Source organism: Melanotaenia boesemani, chromosome 16, assembly GCF_017639745.1.
Source record: "Melanotaenia boesemani isolate fMelBoe1 chromosome 16, fMelBoe1.pri, whole genome shotgun sequence".
Lineage (NCBI taxonomy): Eukaryota > Metazoa > Chordata > Actinopteri > Atheriniformes > Melanotaeniidae > Melanotaenia > Melanotaenia boesemani.
The window spans coordinates 21,440,743-21,466,275 of NC_055697.1; the positions used below are offsets into that span (position 1 = coordinate 21,440,743).

Genomic DNA, 25,533 nt, shown 5'->3' on the forward strand with positions numbered 1-25,533 from the left:
GACTTATAACTTTATCTAATTGTAAAATATCAGAATGAACAAAGTGCTTTACTAAAAATAACTAAATTAATGGATTTTCTGCAGCTGGAGGAACTAATAAGAAGTTTTAAATCCAGTAACTAGAGAGCCATGGGACTGCAGGAGATTAATAAGTCATATTTTGTGATTGTGACTAGACTGGGTGAATTTGAGATATTTTTTAAAATGATATCAGAGATGCCGCCTACACGTTACACAAGGAGGATTTACTTCCCCTACTGGTACATTTAGAAATTGCAGTTTGTTACACAATGAGTGTTGAGTAAACAAGCTGGCAGGACTGGAACAACAGAAACCTTTACAAGGTACTTAGTGCAGTAGACAGGAATACGTTTGATTAATGATGTGAGTTTTTTTTTTCTTTTTTTTCTAGCCAGCCTACAATGACAAGACAGCACATCCAGATGTGGCCAAACTGCTGAAGGAGCTCATCAAGAGTCGCAAACAGCTTAAAGGCAAGTACTTTAACATATACGCACACAACTACAGTGAAAGAAGTGTTTTTATCTTTGCTTGAACTAAAACAACTCAAAAAAGGAACTCAAAAAGTCAATTATACATTTAGTGGTGAGACATGTCAATGTCTTTTAAAGAATTTCAAATCTGTAATTATTATATTTTTATGGAGAGTTTATGAGACTCAACTATAGGATATCCCTTCGATGAACCTAGAGGAGACCTAAAAAAAAAAAAGTAACAATGCAATGTAGTAAAATTAAAAGTAAGAAAACAAATTTAAAGAGTAAAAATCCTGCAGACTTAAAAGTGCAAAGGAAATATATATGCAAAGTACATTAATTATCACTAGTAAATTAAAAAATTTGTAATAGCTTTTGGTCATATTATCTATCACTTACAGCTACTTTATACATAGCTGTTTGTGATATATTTTAGTGATATATTTTACTGTTGCACAGCAGATGATCAAAGACCAAATACAGCTGGTTTAGTGTGAGATGAATTATAGAGCAGAAAGGAAGACAAAAGCAAATATTAACTGCACAAATAAATTTACTGCAGTAGAAATATTAAGTGGCATTAAATGACAATTCTCAAGTACAATGCTGGTATTATATTTAGCTACAATAATTTCAAATGTATTTTTAAATCAATATGCTTCTGGGTTGTTTTTCCTCTGCTTTTGCTGAGCTGCTGCCCTCTGTCCCTCAGAAATGAAGCTGAGGCGGTCGGAAGAATTGGCACTAAAGGAACTTGGACATTTGAGCCCCAGAGCCGAAACATGCAGGAGCAATGTGGAGCATAGAGAGGGAGCACCAACAGGAAATGAGCTGCAGCAGCTTAACAACAACAGCAAACCAAATGTCGAGGAAACATCTAATATGATAACCAACAGGCTGAAGGAAAGACGGCAGGAACTGGGCCTGCCCGACAGCATTAAGGTTGTTACTACAGAAATGCTTTTACTACTCACACAGAGATAGTCATCAAAGTTTGGAGGTTAAAGGAAGCAGTGAAAAGTTCCATGTTCATTTCAAATGAGCGAGAATTGACCTGTTAATCGTTTTCACTGTGCTGTACAGGAGATGTCTCATTTCCAGATGAGTCTCGAGAAGTCCTGCATGCAGAAGTGTTTGCTTTACTTTGAGGGTCTGCATGGACGCCCGGTAAGACGAGCTTCCTCTTCATTTCTTCTTCCCTCTTGATGGTTGAAAGCATTTTTCACTCTTTTCTGTAAATTCACATCATTAATTTTTGTTAATGTTAATGTAAATCATCTTTTGGAAAATAACCACAAGCTTCTGTTGTGTGTGTGTGTGTGTGAATTCAGAGTACCAGGCAGGAGCGCACACTGATGAAACCTCTCTACGACCGGTATCGTCTCCTCAAGCAGCTGCTTTCTTCTGCATCCACAGCAACCATTACAACCATCGTGAGTAGTAATCATTTAAACAATGACTTTTTTTGTGAGAGCAACAATACTCATGATGCTTTCAAGAAGAGTGGGTTGTCTTTTAGAAAAGAATTAATTCTCCTCTGTGACAACAGCTCTGTGCTTATTCATGAGGTTAAAACTGTACATGGCCTCTGAGCAGTGGTGTCATTCTGCCCTCCAGTGGCTGAATATAAGAACTACATCAAGGCACTCAGAAGTAAAAAAAATATATTTGTATATACCTCGCTCAAACTGATATTGGAAGCTTTCAAAATTAATATTTCTAAGGTTAAATAAGTAGAACATGGTTAAGTTTTAATCAGTTGCCAGCTAGATTTTAACAGGCTGAGCAGAACTGGTGGTTCAATAACCTTCCATGCCTTTGCCATTGTTTGTTCTTTTTTATGTAAAAATTTTTTATAAATATTTTTCCCTGTGTGGATGCGTATGTGTCTGCAAAGGAGGAAGAAGAAGGCTCAGATGACGAGCGTCCCAAACAGCGAAGCCCCAAGCAACAGCCACTTTGGTTCACACCCTCCAGGCATGTGTCCTCAGTTGAGATGCAGTGTCTGCCTTCCCTAGAAATGTCTGAAACACCTCTGGTGTCACCGCTGGAAGAGGTCAAGGGTGTCCAGCCACAGATTATCACTATGGCAACAATCCATGAAGCATCAAGGTACAGTTTCTGTCTGTGTGGGTGTCATGTAGTGCTGCAATTTAAATACATGTTGGAAAAGGTAGAGAGGTAAAGATCGTGGAATGTACAGAATGTGTGTGTGTATGTGTGTATGTGTGACAGTCACAAGTTAAGGTTACATTTACCTTAAATTATGGTTACATAGTAATTACACACATTAACAGGCACATAAAAAATATAAAGAAATAGTAAGAATTTTCTTTCATGCAGACAAGAGTTACTGGATCATCTCAGGATGGTTCGGCTAGAGAAGAAGAGGCTTCATGAAGCACTCCGGGAGTTTGAAGACCATTTCTACACACAAACTGGCCGGTAATTCTCACACACACACACACACACACAAATCACAAACATCACTGTAAGAGTACCTGGCATTTGCTTTTAATTTTGTCTTTTAATAAACTTGGAACGTTTGGTTTTTCAACAATGCCTTGTGAAAATCAAAGAAAAAACATACGCAAAAGAAATTCCATCGTAACGGTACGACAGTGTAATGCACACTCATGTAACATTAATCCAACACAGAGAGCCCATGTAAGAGACAAAGAGAGACTTTTGCTCTGAAATGTACACATCTTTTGTACTGTACACGTTAGCTGTCCAAAGTAAATACAGTAAGTTTTTATTACAATACACACTGTACAAAGCTATCTGAGTAAGGCAACATAGGGACTATCAACCAGTTATGAAAGCTGCTGCAGGTTGTTTCGAAACTACAAAGAAAAAAAAGAAGTTTTGCCTTCTGCCTGCATCCTCTCCCCTCCATGCATTGTTAACAGGGTTTGTCAGAAGGAGGACCGTGGACCAATGGCAGAGGAGTACTGCCAGTATAAGAACCTCAAAGCGAAGCTCCGTCTACTGGAGGCCCTGCTCAGTAAACAACAGGACTCAACCAAGATAAGTTGAGTTACTCACAGTGGGACTTCTATTTATCTTAACAGGGTCATTTCTGAAGGTTTTGATGGTGAGATCATACATGTTGTTTCATGTCATACTTTTTATGTTAATGCACTTTACATGAAGAAAACTGATGGAAATTATTGACAGGTTTAATTAATACTGGACAGCTGCAAAGTTTTTAGCCTAGTCCCAAAAATGCATCCCTTATTATTCAGGACATAATAGAAATGTGATGTAGCATGTGTATGCTATGTAGCACAGGTCTATATGTTGAGTGCTACAACAGCTGGATGTTGTGTATAAGTTATTTTATAATTACTGTATATTATGGCACCTTGTTACTTTCTTTCCTTGCCAAAACATTTGTCCATTGCAGATGTGGAAACTATATTTTAAAAGTGTTGTATTGGTGAAAGAAATGTGTAAGCTTAACTGCAGTCAGTGTCACAATCCTGCAGTGTTTGTGCATGTTGGTTTTTTTCCGTTTTTTTTTTTTGTTTTGTTTTATTTTTTTTAGTCCTACATTGTGCTATGATATGCATTTGGAATTTCATACTTGAGCTTAAACTTAATTTTTATATTTAGCTTGGAAAATAAGTATACGCAAAGTAGTGCAAATTATATATGCTGTCAAATTTGTGTTTTTTTCCCCCTTTGCCTGTATGAAATAATGCCCCCCCGAAATCCTGTGTTGACAATGACCAGAGCTTTTGACATTGTGCACTTCTGGTTTATATAGTTTTCTATATATTTATATACATATATATTAATGTATCAGTAAAAATAAATATTTTTTCACATTTATTCTGCTAAACACAGTTTATGGTTCTACTTTCTTTCTTTCCACTGACGATAAAATAAGAATGACTGTTGCACAGAAGTTGGAGGTACTGACAGCTTTTAAACTCATGCTGCACAGCAACTGCATCATGCATCTTTTTTTTTTAAAGGTTAACAAGTTGCTCAGACTTGAAATTATCAAAGACTTTGTGAATACACATTTAGAGGCTGTTGCATTAGTACTGTTTAGATTCCACAGCAGTTTGATGTCTGGTTTACAATAACTTTGGTATAAAGAAAGTTTACTATCGATGCTGCAGCCCTAGAAAATTGTAGTACCAGTCCATGCCACTAGAAGGAGGTAAGTCTGAATTTGTCAACTGTGGAATAAAAAATGAAACATACAGTCAATATAATCGGGATAAAAACAATATTTTTGTCCACGCAGACAGTGGACACTCATTTAACAGCATATCAATAAAACCAAGGCTAAGGTCATTAATATAAAAGAAATAAAAAAAAAATCAGACAGCTGATTAAAATAACAGGGATTTGAATAAAAGCAGCCAGTGTCTGTTAGTACAGTTAAAGGGTTTGGTGAGTACACCACTGTGACTTGCCAGGTGGCTGTTTAGATATTTCAGTTGGTGTTTTCAGTGTGATTACAACCCTTTTTCAGATGAGGAGACAGTAGTGGATGTGTCAGAGTGTGTACCTTCTTTTTTCCCCCTCTCCATTCTTTGGGAATGATGGCCTCTTGGGATTAAAGAACACAGTCAGATATGTTAATGTGCATGTCTAGGAGCCTAATAAATCTGTTGCTTCATGCATGTGTTGGTCTACTTAAGTACACGTGGACTTCCTTTGTGTGTAGAGGTCAGTCAAATCCAGTTTCACCTTTTCTTCCACTTGGAAATTCTGCTCCTCCTTAGCGTCCCACACTAATGTTGCAGGTCTTGCAGCTGGGGTCCTTCTTGGCATTTATTGTGGACAGACTCATCAGCTGGTGCCCACTGATCTCCGCCACCGTGCCCATGGTCAGGTCTACAGGTTCTGTGTAGATCACCTCCAGAATGACATCTTGGGCGTGATGAAACACAAGACCTTTCTCTTCCTGCTTGCAGGTCAGGAAACGGTTGTTGCTAATGTCGAGCACAGGAAGCCTCTGCTTACAGAATTCGTCTCCCCTGGAGCCTTTTGGTGCCAGGACCAGGATGACATAGTGGTAGGCAGTATACATGCAGTAGAAGTCTCCAAAGTACAGGCTGGTGTCAGGGTTGAAGAGTGCATCTGCCCGGACCTCGAAGCGAAGGCGACCGTATGGGGAGTCCTGCGGTGGCTTGCCTGTGTTGAACTCTGTGTTGCAACTGAAGAAGATGCCTTCTAGCTTGCCACTGATAGGCGAGCCATGGCTGCCACTGTTGTCTTTCACTGACAGGAGCATCCGGTTTTCTTGCATATCCCTGAAGTTTGAGGAAAAAAAAGCAAGCAAGAAAGAAAGAAAAGCAAAAAAGAATTAAATTGTTAGTTTTTCTTGTGAACTATCTGATGAGTGTGTGGTTAAGTAATCTCAATTTTGTGGGTATTCTTCTGTTCAGTCACAGCAGTATACACACAGGGCTTTTGGGTGCTAGTAGGAAGGGCTTAAGTCACTGCTGTTGCTAGGCATCTGTCACAGATGATGTCATAGTTCAGCCAGTATTATAGGTTCTTATTGTTTGTGTCTTCACAGGCGATGCCTCAGCTTATAATGATGCTTTATCATGATTAGGATTAAATGGCCCAATTTACAGTGCACTACACTAGTTTCTCTTTTTTTTAGAGCTGAAACAATATCAGCCAAGTCCAATTAATCTGACACTGAGTTCAAGAAAAAAAAGAATTGTTATAAATTGCTATAAAACATAAGCAGCTTTCAGATCAACAGATGAACCCTTTGATGGTTGCCCCAGAAGAAATCTGAATTCAAAAACTTCAATTATGGATTGTAATTATGCAGTAAAAGCAGAGATCAGCTTTATTTCCTTAATTACTGATTTGTTGAGGGGATTATGGAATTATTCAGCTTCCACTGAATGCTAATGTCAGTACTGTTACTCCCCACGTGATGGTGCAGTTTAACTGAGGCGCTCAGTGTGCTGTAGCAACTCAGGTTTGAAGGTTTGAAGAAGGATGACATCATGCTGTAAAGCACCAACAAAAGAGTGCGCACAGGCTGTGGCTTAAGTAGAGAAACTGTTCAGCAAGAAAATTCAGCAAGATTTTCCTTGAAGCAACAAGACAGAAGGAACACAGGAGGTAAAAAGGAATCACCATAAAAGGGGAGAATAATAGGGGAAGCTAGCGAAAGTAATTTCAGTCAAAAACCAGTTTATAGTCATACAAATTAAAATAACCCCTTTTATTTCTCAGGTTCTTTTTATTTATTATTATTATTATTTTGTATAGGGGCAATTTAACACTGGAAAAAAAGGAGATGTGAGCTATTCTTCATGAGTTTTTAACATTTGGTAAGTGGAGATTAAGATGAGGAATGGCACAAAATATTCCATGTCAGTGTTAGCTGCAATAATTGAGCCCTTTCTGTGAGATGTTACCAGTCTCTCACATCATAGAATAGGAATTTTGTTCTGCTTTTCTAAACAGTTGCTGCAGTTCATTGAGGATTGTGGACATTCATTTATAAAACAAATTTATGTTGAGCTCTCACTACAGCATTTCGACTTTGACCTGAACATTGCAACATCTTGATTCTATTTTCAGATTTGTTGGTGTTCTTTAGATCATCATTTTGTCATAAATAAATTTTTGTCAAGCTTCAATAGTTGGAAGGACGAACTCATGTTTCTCCCTAAAATATTTTAATGTACTGAGAAGTATATATTGACTCAATAACTGCAAAGTGTCAAGGTCCTATGGCTGAAAAACAAGCCCAAATCATGATCTCTCCACCACCATGCTTGAGATTGCTATTGGTTATTTGGCAAAAACCAAATCCAGCATAGTAGCACAAAATATGGTGCTGTGCATAATGGTCAACCATCTTTACTTTAGGTCCTGCTGTCCAAATGATATTATTCCGGAGATCTTGGTGTTTGTTCAGATACATTTTGGATACCTAAGCTTTGCTGCCATTGTCTTTTTTTTTTTTTTTTTTTTGTGAACAGAGATTTCCTTTTGGCAGCCCATGGAAACAAGTCATACTTGTTGAGTCTTTTTCTAATTGTACTGCCATGAACTAAAACATTTTCAATGTTCAGTTTCTCCTAATACTGCACAATCTGACCTTGGAGGAATTTTGCTGGGATGTCCAATCCTGGGAGGATTTACAGCTCCTCCGCCAGTGTTTTTCCACTCATGAATAATCTTTCTCATTGTAGAATGATGGACTTGAAATAGTTTGGAAATAGCCTCACAGCCCCTTTGATGTTGGTGAGCAACAAAAGATCTTTGCTGATGTTGTTCCTCCTTGGGTTTGTATTAATGCTCCACACAAAATGTCTACTTTTATAGAGGTGCTCACTTTCTGATGATAATTTAATCAAGGATTAAATGTATTTTATAAGCATCACTTGGCTGCTACCTATGATAATTCCTGTAAAGGACTAAGGCTTTACTTACATACACTATACACAAATCTTCTATATTTTGGTTAGATTTTTATCAAAAATTTCATATGTTGTCACTCATATAATTTTAAGATTTTTAAGAATCCGATGATTTTTTATATATTGATATGTAAAACTTAAAACTGGGTCCCATTTAAGTTTTACATAACTGTACACAGTAATTGCACTCTGCTTCAGTAAAATGGGCAACTCTACATTGTCTCTCTCACGTCTTTTCTTGCCCACAACAGTCAACTTTTGTGTGGCATATTTACACAAAAAAACAAAAGGAAGATGTAACTGTCTTTTGTGTTGGGTAGTTTACTGGAAGACCGAGCTCACTGCTACAATATTTTCACACACTTGTAGAATTTTTGGAACTTAATAATTTAACAGCTACCTCATTCAGCTAATTCTCGCTTTGCTTCAAGCAGTTTTGGAGAAGGGGGTTAATGAAAATTATGCAGCAACCATGTAGCTTGTAAACCAAATGGTGCCGCAGTAATAAAGTGTTATCAAAGTGAAGGTAATCAATACATACAGCTACCTAAACACAGCACAAATAGCCTAAATATCTGTGTTAAAGGAAAAGTATTATATACTATATTTATTATAACTATTTGTTTCTCAGACATTTGTAGAAAACATAAAAAAGCATGTATTATATTGGCTAACTATAATGGTGATGCCTACCTGGCATGGTCAAAATATTCTTTATGCTGGTTTCTATAGAAGACAGAAAAACGCAGCATTCGCCCCGCAATGACTTCTGCCTTTTCCAGCAGCTGGTTTAGGTGCACTGTTGAATAATCTAGAAAAAAAAAAAAAAAAAGATTCAGCACATGACATTATGAAAATTGTTCACTAGAAAACAAAGTACTATTGACATATTAAACTCTAAATATAAGAAGAAAAAAAGCAACAACAAAAACATTACAAAAAAGGATTACATCATTGTCATTGTCATTAAAGGAATTGTAAGGTTTCTCTCTGTGTAGAGTTCCCTGAGAACACCTCTAGTTTTTATTTAGAGAAATATGAATATAATTTGTTTCAAATTAATTAAATGAGAGAGTTATCAAGCAGAAAATAGCCTTTAGCATAAAGCTGCAATCATGGCTGTTTGACAATTTAACGTAAAGACAGAGGCTTGTGCAACAAAGAACGCAGGCTGGATAGTCGTTATCGTAGACCACCAGGCCACATGAACGACCCTCCCCACCCTTTTTGATAAATTGTACCCTCGAGCCTCCTCCCCATCATCTCCCCTCCCCCGCTTTAAGCTTCTCACCCATGACGTTTAAGTCTGTGACCCTTTAGCATCAGAATATATACAGCACAGCTCTCCTTTTAACCCCCTCATCTAACCCTGTCCTCCATCTCTCAATCCATCTTTCCCTACACACACACACACACATCAAATTAGCTTCCTTTTAATGTTCTTCCTCATTGTGCACTATCTTTTAATCCACTGTAATTACTTATCTTCTAGTATTGTCCTCTAATCCAGTTGGCTACTGACAAACTCAGAGCCAGCACTGATGGTTAAAATCCTGAAAGGCTATGCAGTCATGGCACTCAAAGTTTTGCATTACGCACCAGCGGTGCAGAACTCAATGATCTCACTCCACTCCGAGACAGTGTAGTCTCCATCTGTCTGTTTCGATGCAGTCTGGACGGCCACAGTGTACTCTGTGCGGGGGCTCAGAAACCAGTGACCCCGGACAGTCATGGGCAGGGGCACAGCCTTAGCCACAAGCTTAGTAGGAACATCCTGGAAGGAGGGAGGGAGGGAAGAAGAATAGGATGACATAGTGGAAGGATAAGCAGAGATGAGCAGTGACAGGAGATTTTCCATGTATGGTTGTTTTTAAGACTTCTATTTATAAGAATACATACATCCACACATTTCACACACTGCATGCTGACCAAAGAATGTGGAATCCCCTTTATAATGTGGATGTAAACTATTCAAATAAATCCCTTCAGCAATTCCCCTACTGCACAAGTATTAGTAGAAGTAGACCTTAGAGGCTCATTGATTAGAACGGTAGTCCCTGCCTAGCAACAGGGTCAGTCTACTACAATAGCAGAACGAGGAGAGAGAGTTATGTAGAATCTGGAAGTGGAAATGAAGAGGCTAGGAATGCGGCTGATGTGAAAGTCTATAAAATTATTAAAACAGGTCTGAGGATATAGCCGTCATGCTGGTTCTATTGCTCTATGACTAAAGGGTGAGTGTTATTAGCCTATCAGAGCTCAAAGGAACAACTTGCAGTCGTGCCTTTGACCAAAACCTCTTTGAAATGAGACATTGTCTTTAGCTTTTAAAGAAAGGTCATTTTGAGGGAAAATACCATCTAATACTTATCTATATGGTAGCACATTATAAAGATACAGATATTATGAATTGATGCCATTTGTTTTGCATTAATTAACAATGGATGGATCATGAATCCCTCTTGCTAGCCAAAAAAACAAAATATCAAGAGACTATGGTCTCAAGTATTTAGCTCATAATTTATAACTATAAGCTAGCTTGTAGTTGAAATCCATTAAGAAACTGGTTTGAAGTCAAATTAGCTGGATTTCAGTGAAAAGAGGTCAATTATGAAACAATATTTTTATTTATCAGAACAAATCCACAGGTGCTTGAAGAGACTGAAAAAAAGGTTTATATAACTGAAATTCAGTTAACTGTATTAACTATCAACTAAAACATAAGAAAATAATCAATTATTATTTGCAGACAATTAAGCATAAACTCATGTAAAGTCAACAATTAAAGACAACAACAGCTATTCAAAATATATCTTCCATTTATTCGTGTTGTTTGCAAGGATGGGGTCAGACAGGTGGAGGGGGTTAGCCAACACTAACACTAAGGTAACACCCAAAAAATAGAAAATAAAATTTGAAGAAATATTTAGTATAAGCCGACCTTTGCCCTGGTAAACCTCAGATGTGCAAGTGCAACTGAGTGCAGCACATGATGCACTTCTGCTCCATATTTTGTTCTACAGCAACTCCACCATGCTCTTGATCATTATGCAGCAACTACCCACATGGGTGATAATATTTGTCTGTCCAAACAGTTTTTATTTAATATATTTTACATTAGATGGCCACTGTAGTTATAATAATCAGACCCCCCACCCACACACCCCTGCATTTAAAATGACCTAAATCACCCCTGGTTGGTTGCATCTGTAAAAATACATATGAAAATGGGACTGTGTCGATTAACTTGTATTCTTTTGTTAATGCAACAGCTGTCTTAGCATGATCACAATGTTTGTATTTATTGTTATTGATGGGTTGCAAAGTTTAACTGGTTACATGATTTAATTATTTGTTTCTTATTTATGTATAAAGGGTTGGCAAAGTGCTTAGTTTGTGCTTTAATAAGGCCTCACAGTCTCTTATTCATGATACATTTGTAAAATGCAGCAATCTTCCTCCACTGAGACATCAAAAGAACTGTTTGGTGAGTCATCTCACAGTAAGAGCTTCCTCTAAAAGGTGTTAATCCTGACTCAAACGTTACCTTGTGTTTGAACTTGTTAGAGTTTTTGTTCTCCTTCTTGTTCAGGTCAATGAAGTAGTGTGTAATGCGCTCCTTGCTGCGAGCTTCCATGTCCCAGCAGATCTTGAAGGAGTCGCAGGTGATGTTGCTGATCTTGATATTCTGAGGAACAGGAAGCTCCTCCATTTCAGAGATGCTACCGTCCTGGGATTTATTTCCTGTGAAATTGAAAAAGCAATGTTGTCACTCTTAAACAGAACAATAATACAACCTAAATGGAATTGCATGGTTCATATATAGAGAGGAACTCCTTTGAGAACTCAAATGTGGCACTTCAGTCTTTGCTCACAACAAGTCAAGTGTTTTGAGACAATGAAGAGGGACCTTAGGTAACGCTTGTGACTTTATTAAATCAGCGGAGTACAGCTTGAAGCCTTGATCCCAAGTTTTAAGACAACCCGCAGAGATTTAGTTTCTCTCTTGTAAACCTTCTACACAACTGCAGTTATTATTCCACAGAGAGCATCTACAGTTGTACAGCCACTGTGTCACACAGAAGCACAAAGAACAGCTTGTGTCGCTGACTACTATATATGTTGCCATGGAAACACATCAGTCCTCTCCACATTCATGTGCCTATCTGTCTTCCAGAGCATACGTGGCATTAAATATTTCTAATGCTTGAATCTCATCTCCTCTCAGCAGAGACTGGTTCATTTCTCTGCAGTTTCATGATCCAGAGTGTATTCCTGCAACAACAATTAAAATACCACTGAATGCCAAACAGCTCCAGCCACTCATTTCATAAGGGTCACATTTTGTCAAAACCACTCTTGGCCTATTTGGCTTGGATTTAAAGCCTGCTGCTTTCCACCAAAGAGCTTGAGCAAATCTTTAATTTCCCTCAGCTGTGTATTGTACAGTCCCCAAAGGCTTACAACTCAAAGTGCAAACAGAGGCCAGTGAAAATGTCAAAGCACAGCTGAATGAAAGCTTTGTCAAATTAGGATGAATATGGACCTTGCATCAAACTATGAGACGCCCACTTGGCATGGCAACAATATGTTTTCTATGTACATTCCGGGGTCCATGCACGTGACTGAGTAGAAATCAAGAAGGGGGAGGGGGGTTGGTATAATGCTCAACATGACTGGGCTTTAAAAGGGAGTTAACAATAGCAGAAGTAGTGGAGCATGGAAACTCCATCTCTGTTCATTCACAGAGGGAGGGTGAGAAAATAATCATATAATTGGGTGTGTGTACTTCATGTCTCACCTCCATATAGAAGATCTACTACACACCGAATATTCATCTTGAAGATTCAGATTCATTCAGATGGAAAAAGTCAAATAAAGCTGTAGACATGGTGACACTATTAGCATAAATAGAAGACCAAAGAGGACTTAGGCCTATTCAAAAGTGACCTAAAATCTTGGCATTGATGGCTGCTCCAATGTAAGACAGTAGATTTGAGAAATCCACTGCAAAGGCTTGATGACCTCTTGTTTTAATACTAGCTTTAGGCACAACAGGCTGGTTGACCTTGAATCTCTGGCTGGGCTGTAAAACTTGAGAAGTTTAGCAAGGGAAGGTGGGAATTTTTTACTCAAAGATATTAAGGCCAGCAAATAAATTAGTAGTGGGCTTAAGTGTGGTGACCTCTCAGTGATAACCTTTTAGTAAAGCCAGCGCATCGCATTTATCACCTGTACCTTCTGCAGCCAGGGTTAAAAGGGGTTCCTAAATATGAAAAAGCATAAACAGACCAGCAGTTAAATCTTCAGCCTGACTGCACTTTGCTGGGCTTTCAAGACTTCACAGGTGCACGCCTACATCTCTCTACATCGATCTGTGGAAACATCCCATCCTGCTGATGGTTTGCTTTTAAAAGCCCAACTCATTAAACTTGAATCCCACTGAGTTGATTAATTTGGCTCCGACTGAGAGGGTCAACATGCAACATGACTGAATGAACCTTGGAGAAAAAAATAGTCCACCAAGTCAGCACAGACTAGACCAGGGGTAGCCAACGTTGGTCCTCGAGGGCCCCAACCTGGCAGGTTTTCCTCTCTGCAATGACTCATTAGTTTAAGTCAGGTGTGTTGGAGCACGGAAATCTGGAAATCCTGCTGGATTGGGGCTCTCGAGGACTAACGTTGGCTACCCCTGGACCAGACAGGGATGCCAGTGAAGCTCGTCTGAGACTGTGCTGCTGACCTTAAACAAAAGCAAAAATACAGCGTCTGTTGTCATTCTCTGACTGCTTCAGGCAACAATGACACATACCCACATGAAGTTAAACAATAATGGATTTTTTCTACATTTAGGTGACATTTTTTTTAGAAAATGCTGGGTAAGTTATACATTTTAACCTCCATCCTCCCTACCTCAGGATACCTGTAAACATTAACCTAAAACATCAAAGATGAAAGATCTGCTAACACAATTACTGCATTGCACTGGAGGGAGAAAAAGTTCTTGTCCCATTTTTCTTAAATTGTTAATGTCAACACTGATGTTTTCCTTACAAACTAAACCCCATGCAGGTACTTGCCCTCACACCTTTCTTTGACTCTGCCATTGTGAATTATGTCCTGTTTATGCTAATACTCTCCTAACTTGGGTCTAAATACAGGCAATATAGCAAGACAGTGATAATTTTCAAATACATATAGATACCGGGTGTATTGCACTAAATAACGCTATCTAGAAAAACCAGATATGAAGGCTACAGAATGGATAAGGTTAGGAATATTATTCAACTTTTATTATGCAAATGATGTATAAACTTTTTGATCAATAAAGCTGAAATTACACTGAATATTAATTATTTGAACCAGTGAGTCTTCCCTGCTTTGTAGGATGCTAAGCTCTGCTCCGAATCCTCAGGGATTCTGAGAGCAGGATGAAAGATAGAGGAGAGAGAGCCAGGCAGGATGAAGGTCAGGCAGTGAGGGAGAAAGCAAATGTTTCTTGGGCTCTCACAGGAGGCCTAAACCCTCACTCAGAATTAAATTAATGTGCAAGCATTGCACCCTCGGCTCTTTCTTCCACTGGTTTTGCACTTGTTGGTAAAATTAATTTAGAAGATTCGTAATCTTAATCACAAAGTCGTTACATTTTAATATGCTTCTGTTATTTTGCACACTGTCTATTACTCTGTAATGTTGTACAGGAGAGGGAAGATGAAGGATTTTTGCCACATCATGACCAAGCAAATTACTGGTTTTGAGCTCTTGTTTAGGAGCACAGATTACTCATGCTATGTACACATGCACAGAGAGTTTAGAATGACAGGAACTGTGCATGCTTGAGCAGAGCTGCAAAATGCAGGATGCAGAAATATTTGCCCTATAGAAAAAACATTAAACTAGTCAGCTGAATCCCATAAACCCAAACAAATGGCCCTTACTGGCTATTGCCCTTTTACTCAGTGTGTAATCCAATACCATGATGGAATTGCTGGAAGTTCAAAAGGATTGATAAAAATCTTGTTAATGTGCATACACAGAAGCATTCTAATGGCTCTCTATCATAGGAATTGTTCCAGTCACACCTGGACTTATACTGGGAATTGCCTGTTAGTGGTCTTTACCAGTCAGAGAAGAGTGATTTGTTTTCCACTGAGTCCATCTGAACGGTGTTAATGTAATCTCTTTCTAGTTGGTGTAGTTTGTAGTTGTGCAACTAGAGATCCATTTGGAACGTCTCGCTTCAAATGAATAAAAGAAAAAAAAAACATTCTGAGCACTGATAGTGGAGAGTAATGTTGAAAAAGAACTGATTCATGACAATTTGACTTGTTTCTTATTGCACAAGTAAACACTTAGTGGACAACATTCATTTCAAGTTGCAGCGTGAGGTCTGAATCAGTAGAAGTGTGCAGCATAGTAGACACTTATGAGGCATAGACGCTTGCAAGGCTTCAGAAATCACGCCTTTGTTACTGTCATTGCCCATGCAAGACTGAGACAGATCATGCTGGGGGTGAGAGAAGCTGCCGTTGGAAAAACATCTTTTTCTCAGATTGACATAAACAATACCCTGCTATCTGGGTTACACATTGTGTTCCACCTTTAATGAAGCCCAAAGTCCAAGTAAAAACAATGTGGTAACAGATTTTAGTGAAAAAGACGTATCTTTAGAATCTTTAAAATATCTGAAGCAGATTTTTAAAGTTCAGCCTGCACTGCAGACTCTCTGAAATCAAGTTAAAAATATTTAATAGCCTACAGTTATGTAAAGTGAATGTGTTATGGAGCTAGCAAATGGCCATTATACCTGTGAGTCTTGCCAAGACAGTCATAGGACACAACTGCTGTCACTGAAGATAAAATGCCAACTAACTCAGATGGCTTCTATATGTCATAAGGAAGGCCTGCTGTTGCCTGACATCAGACAGAATCATCAGCCTGTAACACTCTTCATTTAACTCTGTGGAGTTGATGAGCCTGAGGGTCTGGGCTCAGGCAAGGCCAGCTGTTGTTCAAATGTTCATACAAGCTGGATGAGCTCTGCACAAGACAACCAAGTTACAGCTATAGGAACGTGGGGTCAGTTTAGGAGCTTCAGACTGACCTTTGCTTTGATGTTTGGGGGTGCATATGTTTATTATCTTACCTAGATGTGTTTGAGCATTGCTGTATATCAACAAATATAAGGCGGAACACTGTTAAAGCAATAACCCATTACATTTTGGTACAGATTTAGATCACGCAGTTTTAAAATAGTGAACCAAGACACTAATCTGGCCAGCAAAAGTGTTAAATTCCTCTTCCTGTTCAACACTTTCTTATTAGCACTAATCAAAATGCAGTTAATTTTAATATTAGTATTTTGGTATTATGAAAAAGAAATGGCTGGATGAAGGGACAAGACTTCATATGGGGCAGATAATGGGTCTCTTACCAAATTTCCTATTTTAATCAACTCTGCTGTGGGTTTGTTGGGATTGAATAGTTTGTGTTGTAGATTTGCATTTGAAGAAATATGATCATCATTACCTTCTAATGACAGCCCAGCACCGGTGGAGGTTTCCTTAAATCTGCCATGACTTAGTGATAAGAAGGAACCTCTAGTGGATAGTTCCATTTATCCAGCTGTCATGAGCACATTTACACCCAGCCAGACACAGAAGCAATATTTCAGTAAGCAAAGACACAGTACTTGGTTGCATAAATGGCAGCTATCCATCAAAGCACATTAATAATGCCAGAGTAACAGCACAAAGGCCACACAAGGCATGGCATGTAATGTGCATTTCATTAGCCCCTTCAAAAATGCATTAACTGGAGATAAAGTCAAAATGGTGATCTGAGTAAGCCATTCAGAGACCACTCACAAACCCTTACCAGTGTAGCATTAAGGAAGCAGTTCTGTGTCTACAGGATACACACTAAAACCTAACTTCAGCAGAGGACCTTATTCAGTCAATTCTGTCATTTTCCCACAACTTCCTTATCAAAAGCCCCCCCACCCCCCATCCTCATGCGCAGCACATGCACATGCCACAGTCCCCATAGACTGAACCATTAACCCCATCTGAAACACAGGGAGCACACAGAAATAACTTGTTTCCCACTGCTTTTGTGCACTGAAATGCTCAAACTGGCCTCAGTGTGTCTGTTTATATGCACGTGTGACTGAGAAAGCCCTTTCCCACAGACAGTAGGGCTACTGAAGATGCATGAATCCATTTGCTGGGTCAGCAATAAGCCTCCAATGCATGCTATTAAATATTAATGGAATTGGGAGATAAATTTAGAAAGCCTTGCAAACCTGAAATGAATGCGCTCTGTATTGACCAGATACCATGATATGCCTTTTCCAAGAGTGGAAAAAGTGATGCAGGCTCCTTCACAGGGTGTGGCAAAAACAAAGACATGTATACAGCTTTCTCTGAAGTCATTTTAGTTGAAAATTGCTTTAAAAATGAAGGGAGTGGTGAAAATATCAGGGATATTAATACAATCCAACTCCAACAAATCAACTACAGAAGTGCTTCATACAACTTTCACAGTTGTGCCGTTGTGTTGAGTGTTGAGTGAATGAAATACGTGTAAAGAAAGAGTGCAAGTCAATGCAGATTTAATAATTAGAGAGATTGAATAATTCATCTGCATTATCTCTGATATTGTTGAAAACAACCTGTCACTGAAAAACAAAGAATGTGATGTTGTTTATGGAACAACACAGCCACAAAAACTGAGAGGGTATTTCAAGGACTCAGAGATTTTCTTTACATGGAGGTTATTTACTTTACAAGTAAAGAGATTGCTGGACTCCAAATACCAGACTTACCTAAAAGGCCCAGAAGAAAACATGCAGGATAAACTGGCATGGTGTCCTTTGGTCAACGGCATACATCAACACCCTTACTGCACTCCTCAGTCAAAGTGCAGCCCAGGCTACATGCCATTATTGAAATGGAAGCTTTAGAATCACGCCAACAAAGCACTGAGAGGATATAAATGCATCCTGTTGTATTAAATTGTGAGGAGCTCTGACAGATGAGAAAACAAAGCATGTGGCACAAAGACTGCACTGTGATCAGATGCTGGGGGTCCAGGGGTGGCCTAATGAAAACATCCCATTGACTCCTCTGGGAGACCTGAACAGCCAATCCAAATAAAGATGAAGAAAATCAGAGAAAAAATTAACTGCACCAATTTCATGGCCATAAGGGGTAATTTATTTACACTTAATCTAATTAAAAGGCATCACTGTGACCATGCATTTTGCCTCAGATGTGGAGTCAGTGTGTAATTGCGCTGACGGTTGTGATGGGCTCCACCGCCTGTGTGCCTGTGTACACGCATACACACGCGCGCGCGCAGCCATGTTTTAGCTTTTCAGTCTCTACTGATGATGACTTGCTTTTTTTTTATCCGCAATATTACATCCGCATCTGGCTAAAGCCAGCCAATGTGGAAATTTTTTTCACGACCAATCTGGTTTATACGCTTTCTTCTTTATTTTATATATATATATATATATATATATATATATATATATATATATATATATATATATATATATATATATATATATATATATATATATATATATATATATGAACACTTACTAAATATTCTGATAACTTGGAGTTTGGATAGTAGTCAGTCACAGACAACCAGCTCGGACACATGGGGGACTTCATGAATTATAAATGTAAACGCAGGGGAGAGTTTGCAGAGTATAAAATCAAAAACTGAGTTATTTCTTCTCCAAGAATGTATAAGACAAGGGCAAATAAACCAAATAAGAAAGCTAAAAAAAAAAAAGACAAGAATCAGTAAAAGGCGGGGTTGTTGCCGGCCTCTGTCCACGCCTGTGGTGCTGAAATAAAGACATTCATCGGTTAACAATGCCTCCTTGCCTGTGCATGCTCAGTTTGGAGAAATTTTATAATTATTTGAGCTGTTATGAAAATCTTGTTGCCACCGTAAATGCACTCTCATTTCTCGCACGTACGGGTGCCCCATCCATCCAAGAAGCCAGCGGAACCGCCTGCCCCTACTCCCTTCATACACACAATCAAGGTAGGGAATGCAGCTAAAACCAGCGGCAAATAGACCGCATGCGCTACCGCGTCTCTTAATTTACAATCGGGCCTAACATTGGTGTATTCTGCAGAAATATGTTCACACTCTAGTGAAAAGCAGACACATACCATCTCGTTCGCATAATTGTATCGCGTCCAAGCTTAGGTCCTTGATCATCCCCTCACAGGGACTTAATGGACTGGTGATGTTGTGCGCCAAGCTTGGTACTTCCATCACTGCAGAAGAGTCTGGGTGATGCTACTGGTTGATTGCTGACGCTCGGTAAATGTCGTCCACGGGACTTCCACAACAGTAGGGCGTCCGTCCTCGGTCGTTATGGTAAGAGAAAATGAAAGTCCGGTGTCCAATGAGTCCACTGCTCGCTCTCCGTCGCTCACAGCTCTCCTCTCTACCTCCTGGGTGGTGCGGCTAGTGGCGCGTCAGCGGAATCGTCACGGGCTCGAACAGCGCAAGCCGTCAGTTGCAACATGAGGCAAAGGCAGTCTCTGCAGAGATGCGTTCGAGCACCTCAAAGAAATCTGTGTCCGCGTTCAGTTTATAATCTCACGCTCCGCTACAGCGCCCCTGTGCCTGCAAGGAGCCACAAGTGTACGCGCGTTTGTCCTGTGTGTTTAGCAGCCGTGGGACAGTTGAACATGAATAGTTCAGCGGATTAGTGCAGAGGCAGTCTGCAAACTCAGTGGCTTCTTATGTAACCAGATTAGCCTGGTGTTCCCCCACCGGTTTAGTATTCCGTCGAAACTGTGCACATACTCCCGTTCTTTACTATTTCACGTCCAACGTCATCCAAGTGAGGCTATCACATGTCCTTATTTGGTAAGGCGCAGCTCCTTGTTTCAGGAGCGCAGGTGCAAGTGGACCCTAATAATGAGCTAAGGGACCACTCTGGGCTACCGCTCAGGCTTACCTCAGTAAAGGCTAGACCGCTCTTCTTGCGTTGCAGACATAACCCCACCTAGAAATGACTTAGAGTGCCAATTTATGGCATTACATTATACTGGCTTGTGGGTGTGTTTCTAATGATATCAATTGCACTATCCCACCCTCTTTATCAGTGGCCCGCAGGGAGAGGTTTGCCAAAGAATAGAAGGTCAAACTGCACATTGTTTCTAAACAAGGCTTCAGGGATGTTTAGTAACAACATACCAAACAGAAGTTAATGTTGATAATATTAGTCATTGTCCTTCACATATTTCCTTTAGCAGCCCCTATAGAACACAAGGAGAGAGGCGTGTCACTTTCTTTTTGTTTTGCCTGTCTCATAATTATACAAGGCACCCTTAGGAGGGGCCACAGAGTGTTTATCTATTCAGTGGACGACAGATTCTGCAGCTGCGCCTATGGGACCCCTGAGATATGCTGTTCCAAATGGCAAAAGGGGAACTGCTGCATGATAGGCTGCACCATGAGTTTTAAGAGAGAAGCTAACTCACATGGTGGGGGACATTAAAATGGCATCATCTCTAAAGTAGGGACAGAAAATAAGAGACTAAGTCTTTCAATTTATCTGTTTCCCTTTTTGGGGGGGTTGCCTTTTTTTGCCAGCTAGAATTAACTAGATAGATTTTCATGTAGCTTTAGCATTAGAAAAATAGGTTAGGGAGGGCAGGCGAATTAAACTTCTGATAAGCTTATAATCACTGTGGCATTCAAATGCAGCCTGAATACATCCCATGCTCAGATTTCATGAGGGTATTGCTGTATCTGCTTCAAATTTCCTGCCTTAGAAATAAAACTCATCAAAAGTGAAGGTCAGCAGGCTGAAGAGTCCACAAACACAGAATGAACTGTGTCTGAGTAGATGCTGCTGTATAGATTCATGCTCAACAGATAACATGTTTAAATGTGGGAGGCAGAGTTATTCTTGATAAGTGTATCTAGTGTTGCCAAGTTTATACAGTATGGAGCATTATGTTTTGATATGTTTACTTTCTGAGCCTGGCTTACCAGCTGCCCCCCTGCTGTCCAAGACTGATTTAATGTGAGAGCTGATATCATGAGATTGATACAGCATCTGTTTATAAGCCCCTGTTTTCACAAGGCATTTTGAAGGCAGCTCATGAAAGGTGATCAAAACACAAACAGTGCAACTCATGTGGCCCTGAGTACACCAACATTAAAAGACCTTTTTGCAATGATTGCCCCCACCCCCCGTGCTTATCGCTTATCTGGCATGGGAGCAGGAGGAGGATGAGTCTGACCGATTCTGGAGGATTCATTCTCGTCCTACCTCTTTTCCATCCTTCTCTCCACCCACTTGCATCCCCTCTAGCGAGAGTCATCCTGTGTTAGCATCAGTGTTTCCAGCAAAGCCACAGGAGGACGAAGGAGAGCGACACCGTGCCCCATGTAACGCGCACCCAGCCAAGTCCACCCCCCTTTCCTCCCTCTTCTGCATCCTTTCCATCTTTTGCCTTAATGCTTCCCAGATTTGTCTTTTTTTTCTTTAGATTTTATTGCTGTTGTGCTTTAAATGTCATAAAATTTATCTTACTGTGTATAATTTGTGTTTGTGTGTGAGTGTAGGCCACAGTGGGCTCTGTTCTTGCTGTCCACTCTGATTTGTTCACTCGGCCTTCAGAGGCCATGTGAACATAGAATGGCAGATGGAGCCATAGCAGGGAGAAAGGTGTAGTAAGATTTCAGGCCAATTAATTGTGAAAATGAAAGACAGAATGGAGTAAAAGGAGTGACCCATAACCAGATATGTCTCATTATATTATGTTTCTTATGTCTTCTTTTATCTCTCCCTCAGCCACATACACACACCCTACAGTCACTATACATCAGTTCTCACACAAGAGGTTGACTGTGAATCAGTATTTAGAGTACAGGCTGCAACGTTTTTCACTGTGAAAAACAATACAAAGTCCCCAGGGTTCAACAAGCGTATGTGTGCAGCTGCATACCACAAACACATTTGTCTGGTATTTGAGGGCAGTAAATGAAGCATGTCATTGATTTGCAGTGAGGCCTCAGCTAAGTGTCAATTTGATTGATAACGGACAAGAGTGTCGCTGGGTCTCCAGTGACACACCAGTTTATCAGAGCTTATTATAAATTCTAATGGGATTCATACTCACAGTTCATAAAACAAGAGGCCCAGTTATCTTAATCAGGAGAGATGAATTGAAAGCAGGTTTGAATTACTGTACCTATTACAAGAAAAATTAAAAGCTTGAATGATTTGTTTGACATTTAGAGTAATAAGATTATTTGCTTTGCTGCAAAGATTTAGATGAGGAAATGAAAACACAGCTATAGCTAGAAGCTGATTAGCTATATTAGCACAAAGACCTAAAATGGGGGAACATTTAAAAATGGTTAGTAGGAATAATCACACAAAATAAAGAAGCCACATTATGATTTAGAAAGTTTTACCACTTTCTTCAGGATGTTTATTAGCATCCCCTAATGTAAAAATCTACACAAAAAAAAATCATTGTTTTCTACCGGAACTGAAAACAAGGTTTTTGGTGCAGGTTTTTCTTTTGCTACTTAATCACACACCACAAATTAGAGATATCTGATACCCGCCAACTGGCTTGTTTGGAGTGAGTCAAATAAAGAAGGAGCAGCTGTCTGAATTTTGCCATTTTGATCTGCATGATGGGAATTAGGGATTAAAGAGACAAGAGCTTAAATGAAGTATTTTTGAAAGAACAGTGGCAGGAGTTATGTTTGAAAATGTTGAAAAATGTTTGAAAAACTGATAACCCAAATTAAATCATGTTCTTGTTAATTGTCTGAAAAATGCACTTATATAACTGGTACATTCCTATCGTGGAGTTTCTGCTGAAAGCTTAATTGTTTATTGGCAGATGAATAGCATTAGCTATTTGTGAGATTTAAATATTGGCCAAATCCTTGCTGCTATTTTTGGCAGACCAATGCAACTATGTTAAGATGTTTTTTGAGCTGTTATGCTAAACTGAGTTACCTGGTTTCACATCAAAATCGTAATCAAGCTTTACAAGATTTAGCATGAAAATGAATAAGTGCACTTCCCAAATACAATGTCTTGCACATAGATATCACTTATGAGTTTTAGCTCAAGGGGCTGCATGGCGGTTAGCACCCCAGCCTCACAGCAAGAAGGTTGCCATTTCAAGCCTTGGCTGGGGAAGGGTTTGAACTGCAGCCATTCTGTGTGGAGTTTGCATGTTTTCCCTATGTACAGCATGTATGGGTTCTTTCCAGGTACTCCAGCTTCCTTCCACTGTCCAAAGACATGCATGTTAGCTTAATTGGTCACTCTAAATTCTCCCTAGGAGTGTGAGTGGTTGTTTGTCACTTTGTGTTAGCTCTGCAATAGACAGGCAACCTGTCCAGGGTGTACCCTGCCTAATTGCTAGGATAGGGGACTTCAATCTATGTTTTAATAATTAAGCTAATGCATATTTGATGAAAAAAAGGGAATTATACATGAGCAATAAGGAAACAGCTCTGGTTCTGACAGGAAATGTAGTTTTCAGAAACAATCGTGTTGCTTCTACACATAAGATTAAAATGTTCAGATAACTACAATAAGTCAGTGACTGCTCTTAATAATAAATGCATTACTTCATAGACTCATAAAACAATAATACGGCTGCTAAAAGCTGTGGACAAAATATTGTTTTCTTTCTGTCAGAGAAAGTGTCATGTTGCACAATTACTCATGCACAATTTATGCATAGGGAAGAATGAGCAACGAGGGAAAGCAAAAGAGACAACGAGCCAGACTGTGGGCATGCTGTCCACTGGATACCAGCCAGGTATGATGAGGTAGCAACCAATCACAGCTCCTCATATTTACACCTTTCCTGCAGAGGCAATCTGCCCATAAGAACAATATGTGATGCTGTGGACCCTGCTGGTCTCTAAGTGGGCAGACAAAAAATATGTTGAATAAAGGCATGATAAGCCCACTGCTTCTCGCTACAGCCACTTAGCTGTCTTTTACTCTCTATCACTCACAATGGAACATGAAATTGGAATTAGTCATGCTTGTGGGGTCTGAAAATGATTGGCAGTACATGTAATTGTCCAAAGTGAGATGAAGAGAGACTGCAATAAAAAGACTGTACAGGGTAAAATGTTATACATGGAGTACAGGCATTATTAAGTCTATAATTAAATCTGAGATTTCGATAGATTCCATTTCTCATGTGAAGAATTGGCAGGAGACGTAATGAATGTTTTTTTCGCATCCTTCCCACACATTAACCCAGAGCTCCTCAGTTTTTACATACCAGTATTAACATGATATTCACCTTTCTGGTGTTATATAAACATGAAGGAGTTTTTATTTTTCCTTTAATTTTTTACTTAATAAAGCATCTATTCAAATGACGGGAGGAGAAAATTAGTGAGTCACAGGCTACTGCAAAGCATAGTTCAGTGGCACCACCTGTTAACCATCAAGGGCTCATTTGTGTTGGATGAGACTCCCTCTGTGCCATCTGAACATTAATTTCCTGCCATATAACTAGACAGGCCTGGTAGAGGTTTGGATCATAAGTAAGGTGGACATGTGAATCACAATTATACAATTGCAGACATACAAACAACCAGTTTCCTATGAAGCTTTGCATTGTTTTTAAAAAATGCCAAATATACATTGAATTTGAGGCACACTTTTTGTAAAAATATTAGATTCTAATACAGAAATATTCAGTCTTTATCTTCATCTTCAACAGACAAACCACAAGGGCTTTGAATTAAAAAAAAATTCTGTTGAGTAACCATTCTCGATGCTTAAAAGCGTCATTTTAAGTGGCAACACTGCCCCCTTGAGGTCTGTGAGGACACTGCATGCAATCTTGCTTTTACTTCACAGAAGATTTAAGCAGGACACTGAAGCATTAAACCAGGGGGTTTTCTTTTTTAATCAGAGATCATAAGAGTTGCTTATATGAGACAAGATAAACTGTTCCAACAGTTTTATGAGAAAAACTAAAAACAAAAAAAACAATTTCTTTTGTACTAATGGACCAAATGAACTATCTTTAGTTATGAAAAACAATTAGATTAAAAGATCTGAATATCTCGTAAAAGAAAGAAAAAGAATGGATAAAAAAGGAAATAATTCACATGGTTGCAAAGCCTGCTGAGTAGGACAAATCAAAGCTAAAATTAATGTATTATGTTTTTTGCAAGAGTCTGCATCAGATTAATCTGGTTGGATTAAGCAGATATTAGGTGCATGGATTAGATTTTATTAAGCATGTCACCACCAACTCATGGCATAGAAGAGAGTGCTCTGTCAACATGCTGAGTGTATACTACTGAAGAAACTAAAATACAGAGTAAGGCCTATCAATCAGCTCATATTTAGAAGCCAATTGGTACTAAATGTGTAAGTGGTATTTTCTGGCAAAAACAGATTCTAAAACACAATTTTCTAACGCTGCTCATCTGCTGCAGGTGATGTTTCTGGAAGTTCAAAGTTTACAGAATTATAAGGACTCAACAACAATACTTCAGGCAGTTATCAATACCTTTAACCAGTCAGTTATTTCCATGCATTAAACAAAGCCCCA

General features: G+C 39.1%; 2 protein-coding genes across 2 annotated transcripts in view; one reads left to right on the forward strand and one right to left on the reverse strand.

The window, feature by feature from the left end:
• LOC121655583 (protein FAM13A-like) overlaps window positions 1-3,546 on the forward strand; it is a 23,612-nt gene extending 20,066 nt beyond the window's left edge. The window contains exons 15-21 of the mRNA XM_042010338.1: window positions 413-494; window positions 1,210-1,439; window positions 1,581-1,664; window positions 1,829-1,930; window positions 2,395-2,609; window positions 2,841-2,942; window positions 3,410-3,546. Coding sequence (XP_041866272.1) covers window positions 413-494; window positions 1,210-1,439; window positions 1,581-1,664; window positions 1,829-1,930; window positions 2,395-2,609; window positions 2,841-2,942; window positions 3,410-3,536 — 942 coding nt within the window. The 3' untranslated portion in view covers window positions 3,537-3,546. The remainder of the gene's footprint in view (window positions 1-412; window positions 495-1,209; window positions 1,440-1,580; window positions 1,665-1,828; window positions 1,931-2,394; window positions 2,610-2,840; window positions 2,943-3,409) is intronic.
• Window positions 2,990-19,941, reverse strand: LOC121655585 (phytanoyl-CoA hydroxylase-interacting protein-like). Its single transcript, XM_042010339.1, has 5 exons — window positions 19,117-19,941; window positions 11,466-11,662; window positions 9,518-9,692; window positions 8,612-8,729; window positions 2,990-5,773 (listed from the first exon to the last, which is right to left on the reverse strand). Exons 1-5 carry the CDS (start codon window positions 19,220-19,222, stop codon window positions 5,239-5,241), a joined length of 1,131 nt encoding a protein of 376 aa, XP_041866273.1. The 5' UTR covers window positions 19,223-19,941; the 3' UTR covers window positions 2,990-5,238.
• Between the last annotated feature and the right edge of the window lie 5,592 nt (window positions 19,942-25,533).

Bases quoted from the DNA above. Each gene is read 5' to 3' on its own strand.
- LOC121655585 (XM_042010339.1), bottom strand. From the start codon at position 19,222: ATGGAAGTACCAAGCTTGGCGCACAACATCACCAGTCCATTAAGTCCC. The intron at 9,693-11,465 runs GTAACGTTTGAG...CCCTCCTTCCAG, and splicing joins CTAACAAGTTCAAACACAAG to GATGTTCCTACTAAGCTTGT. The intron at 8,730-9,517 runs GTGCGTAATGCA...TTTTTTTTCTAG, and splicing joins CATTGAGTTCTGCACCGCTG to ATTATTCAACAGTGCACCTA.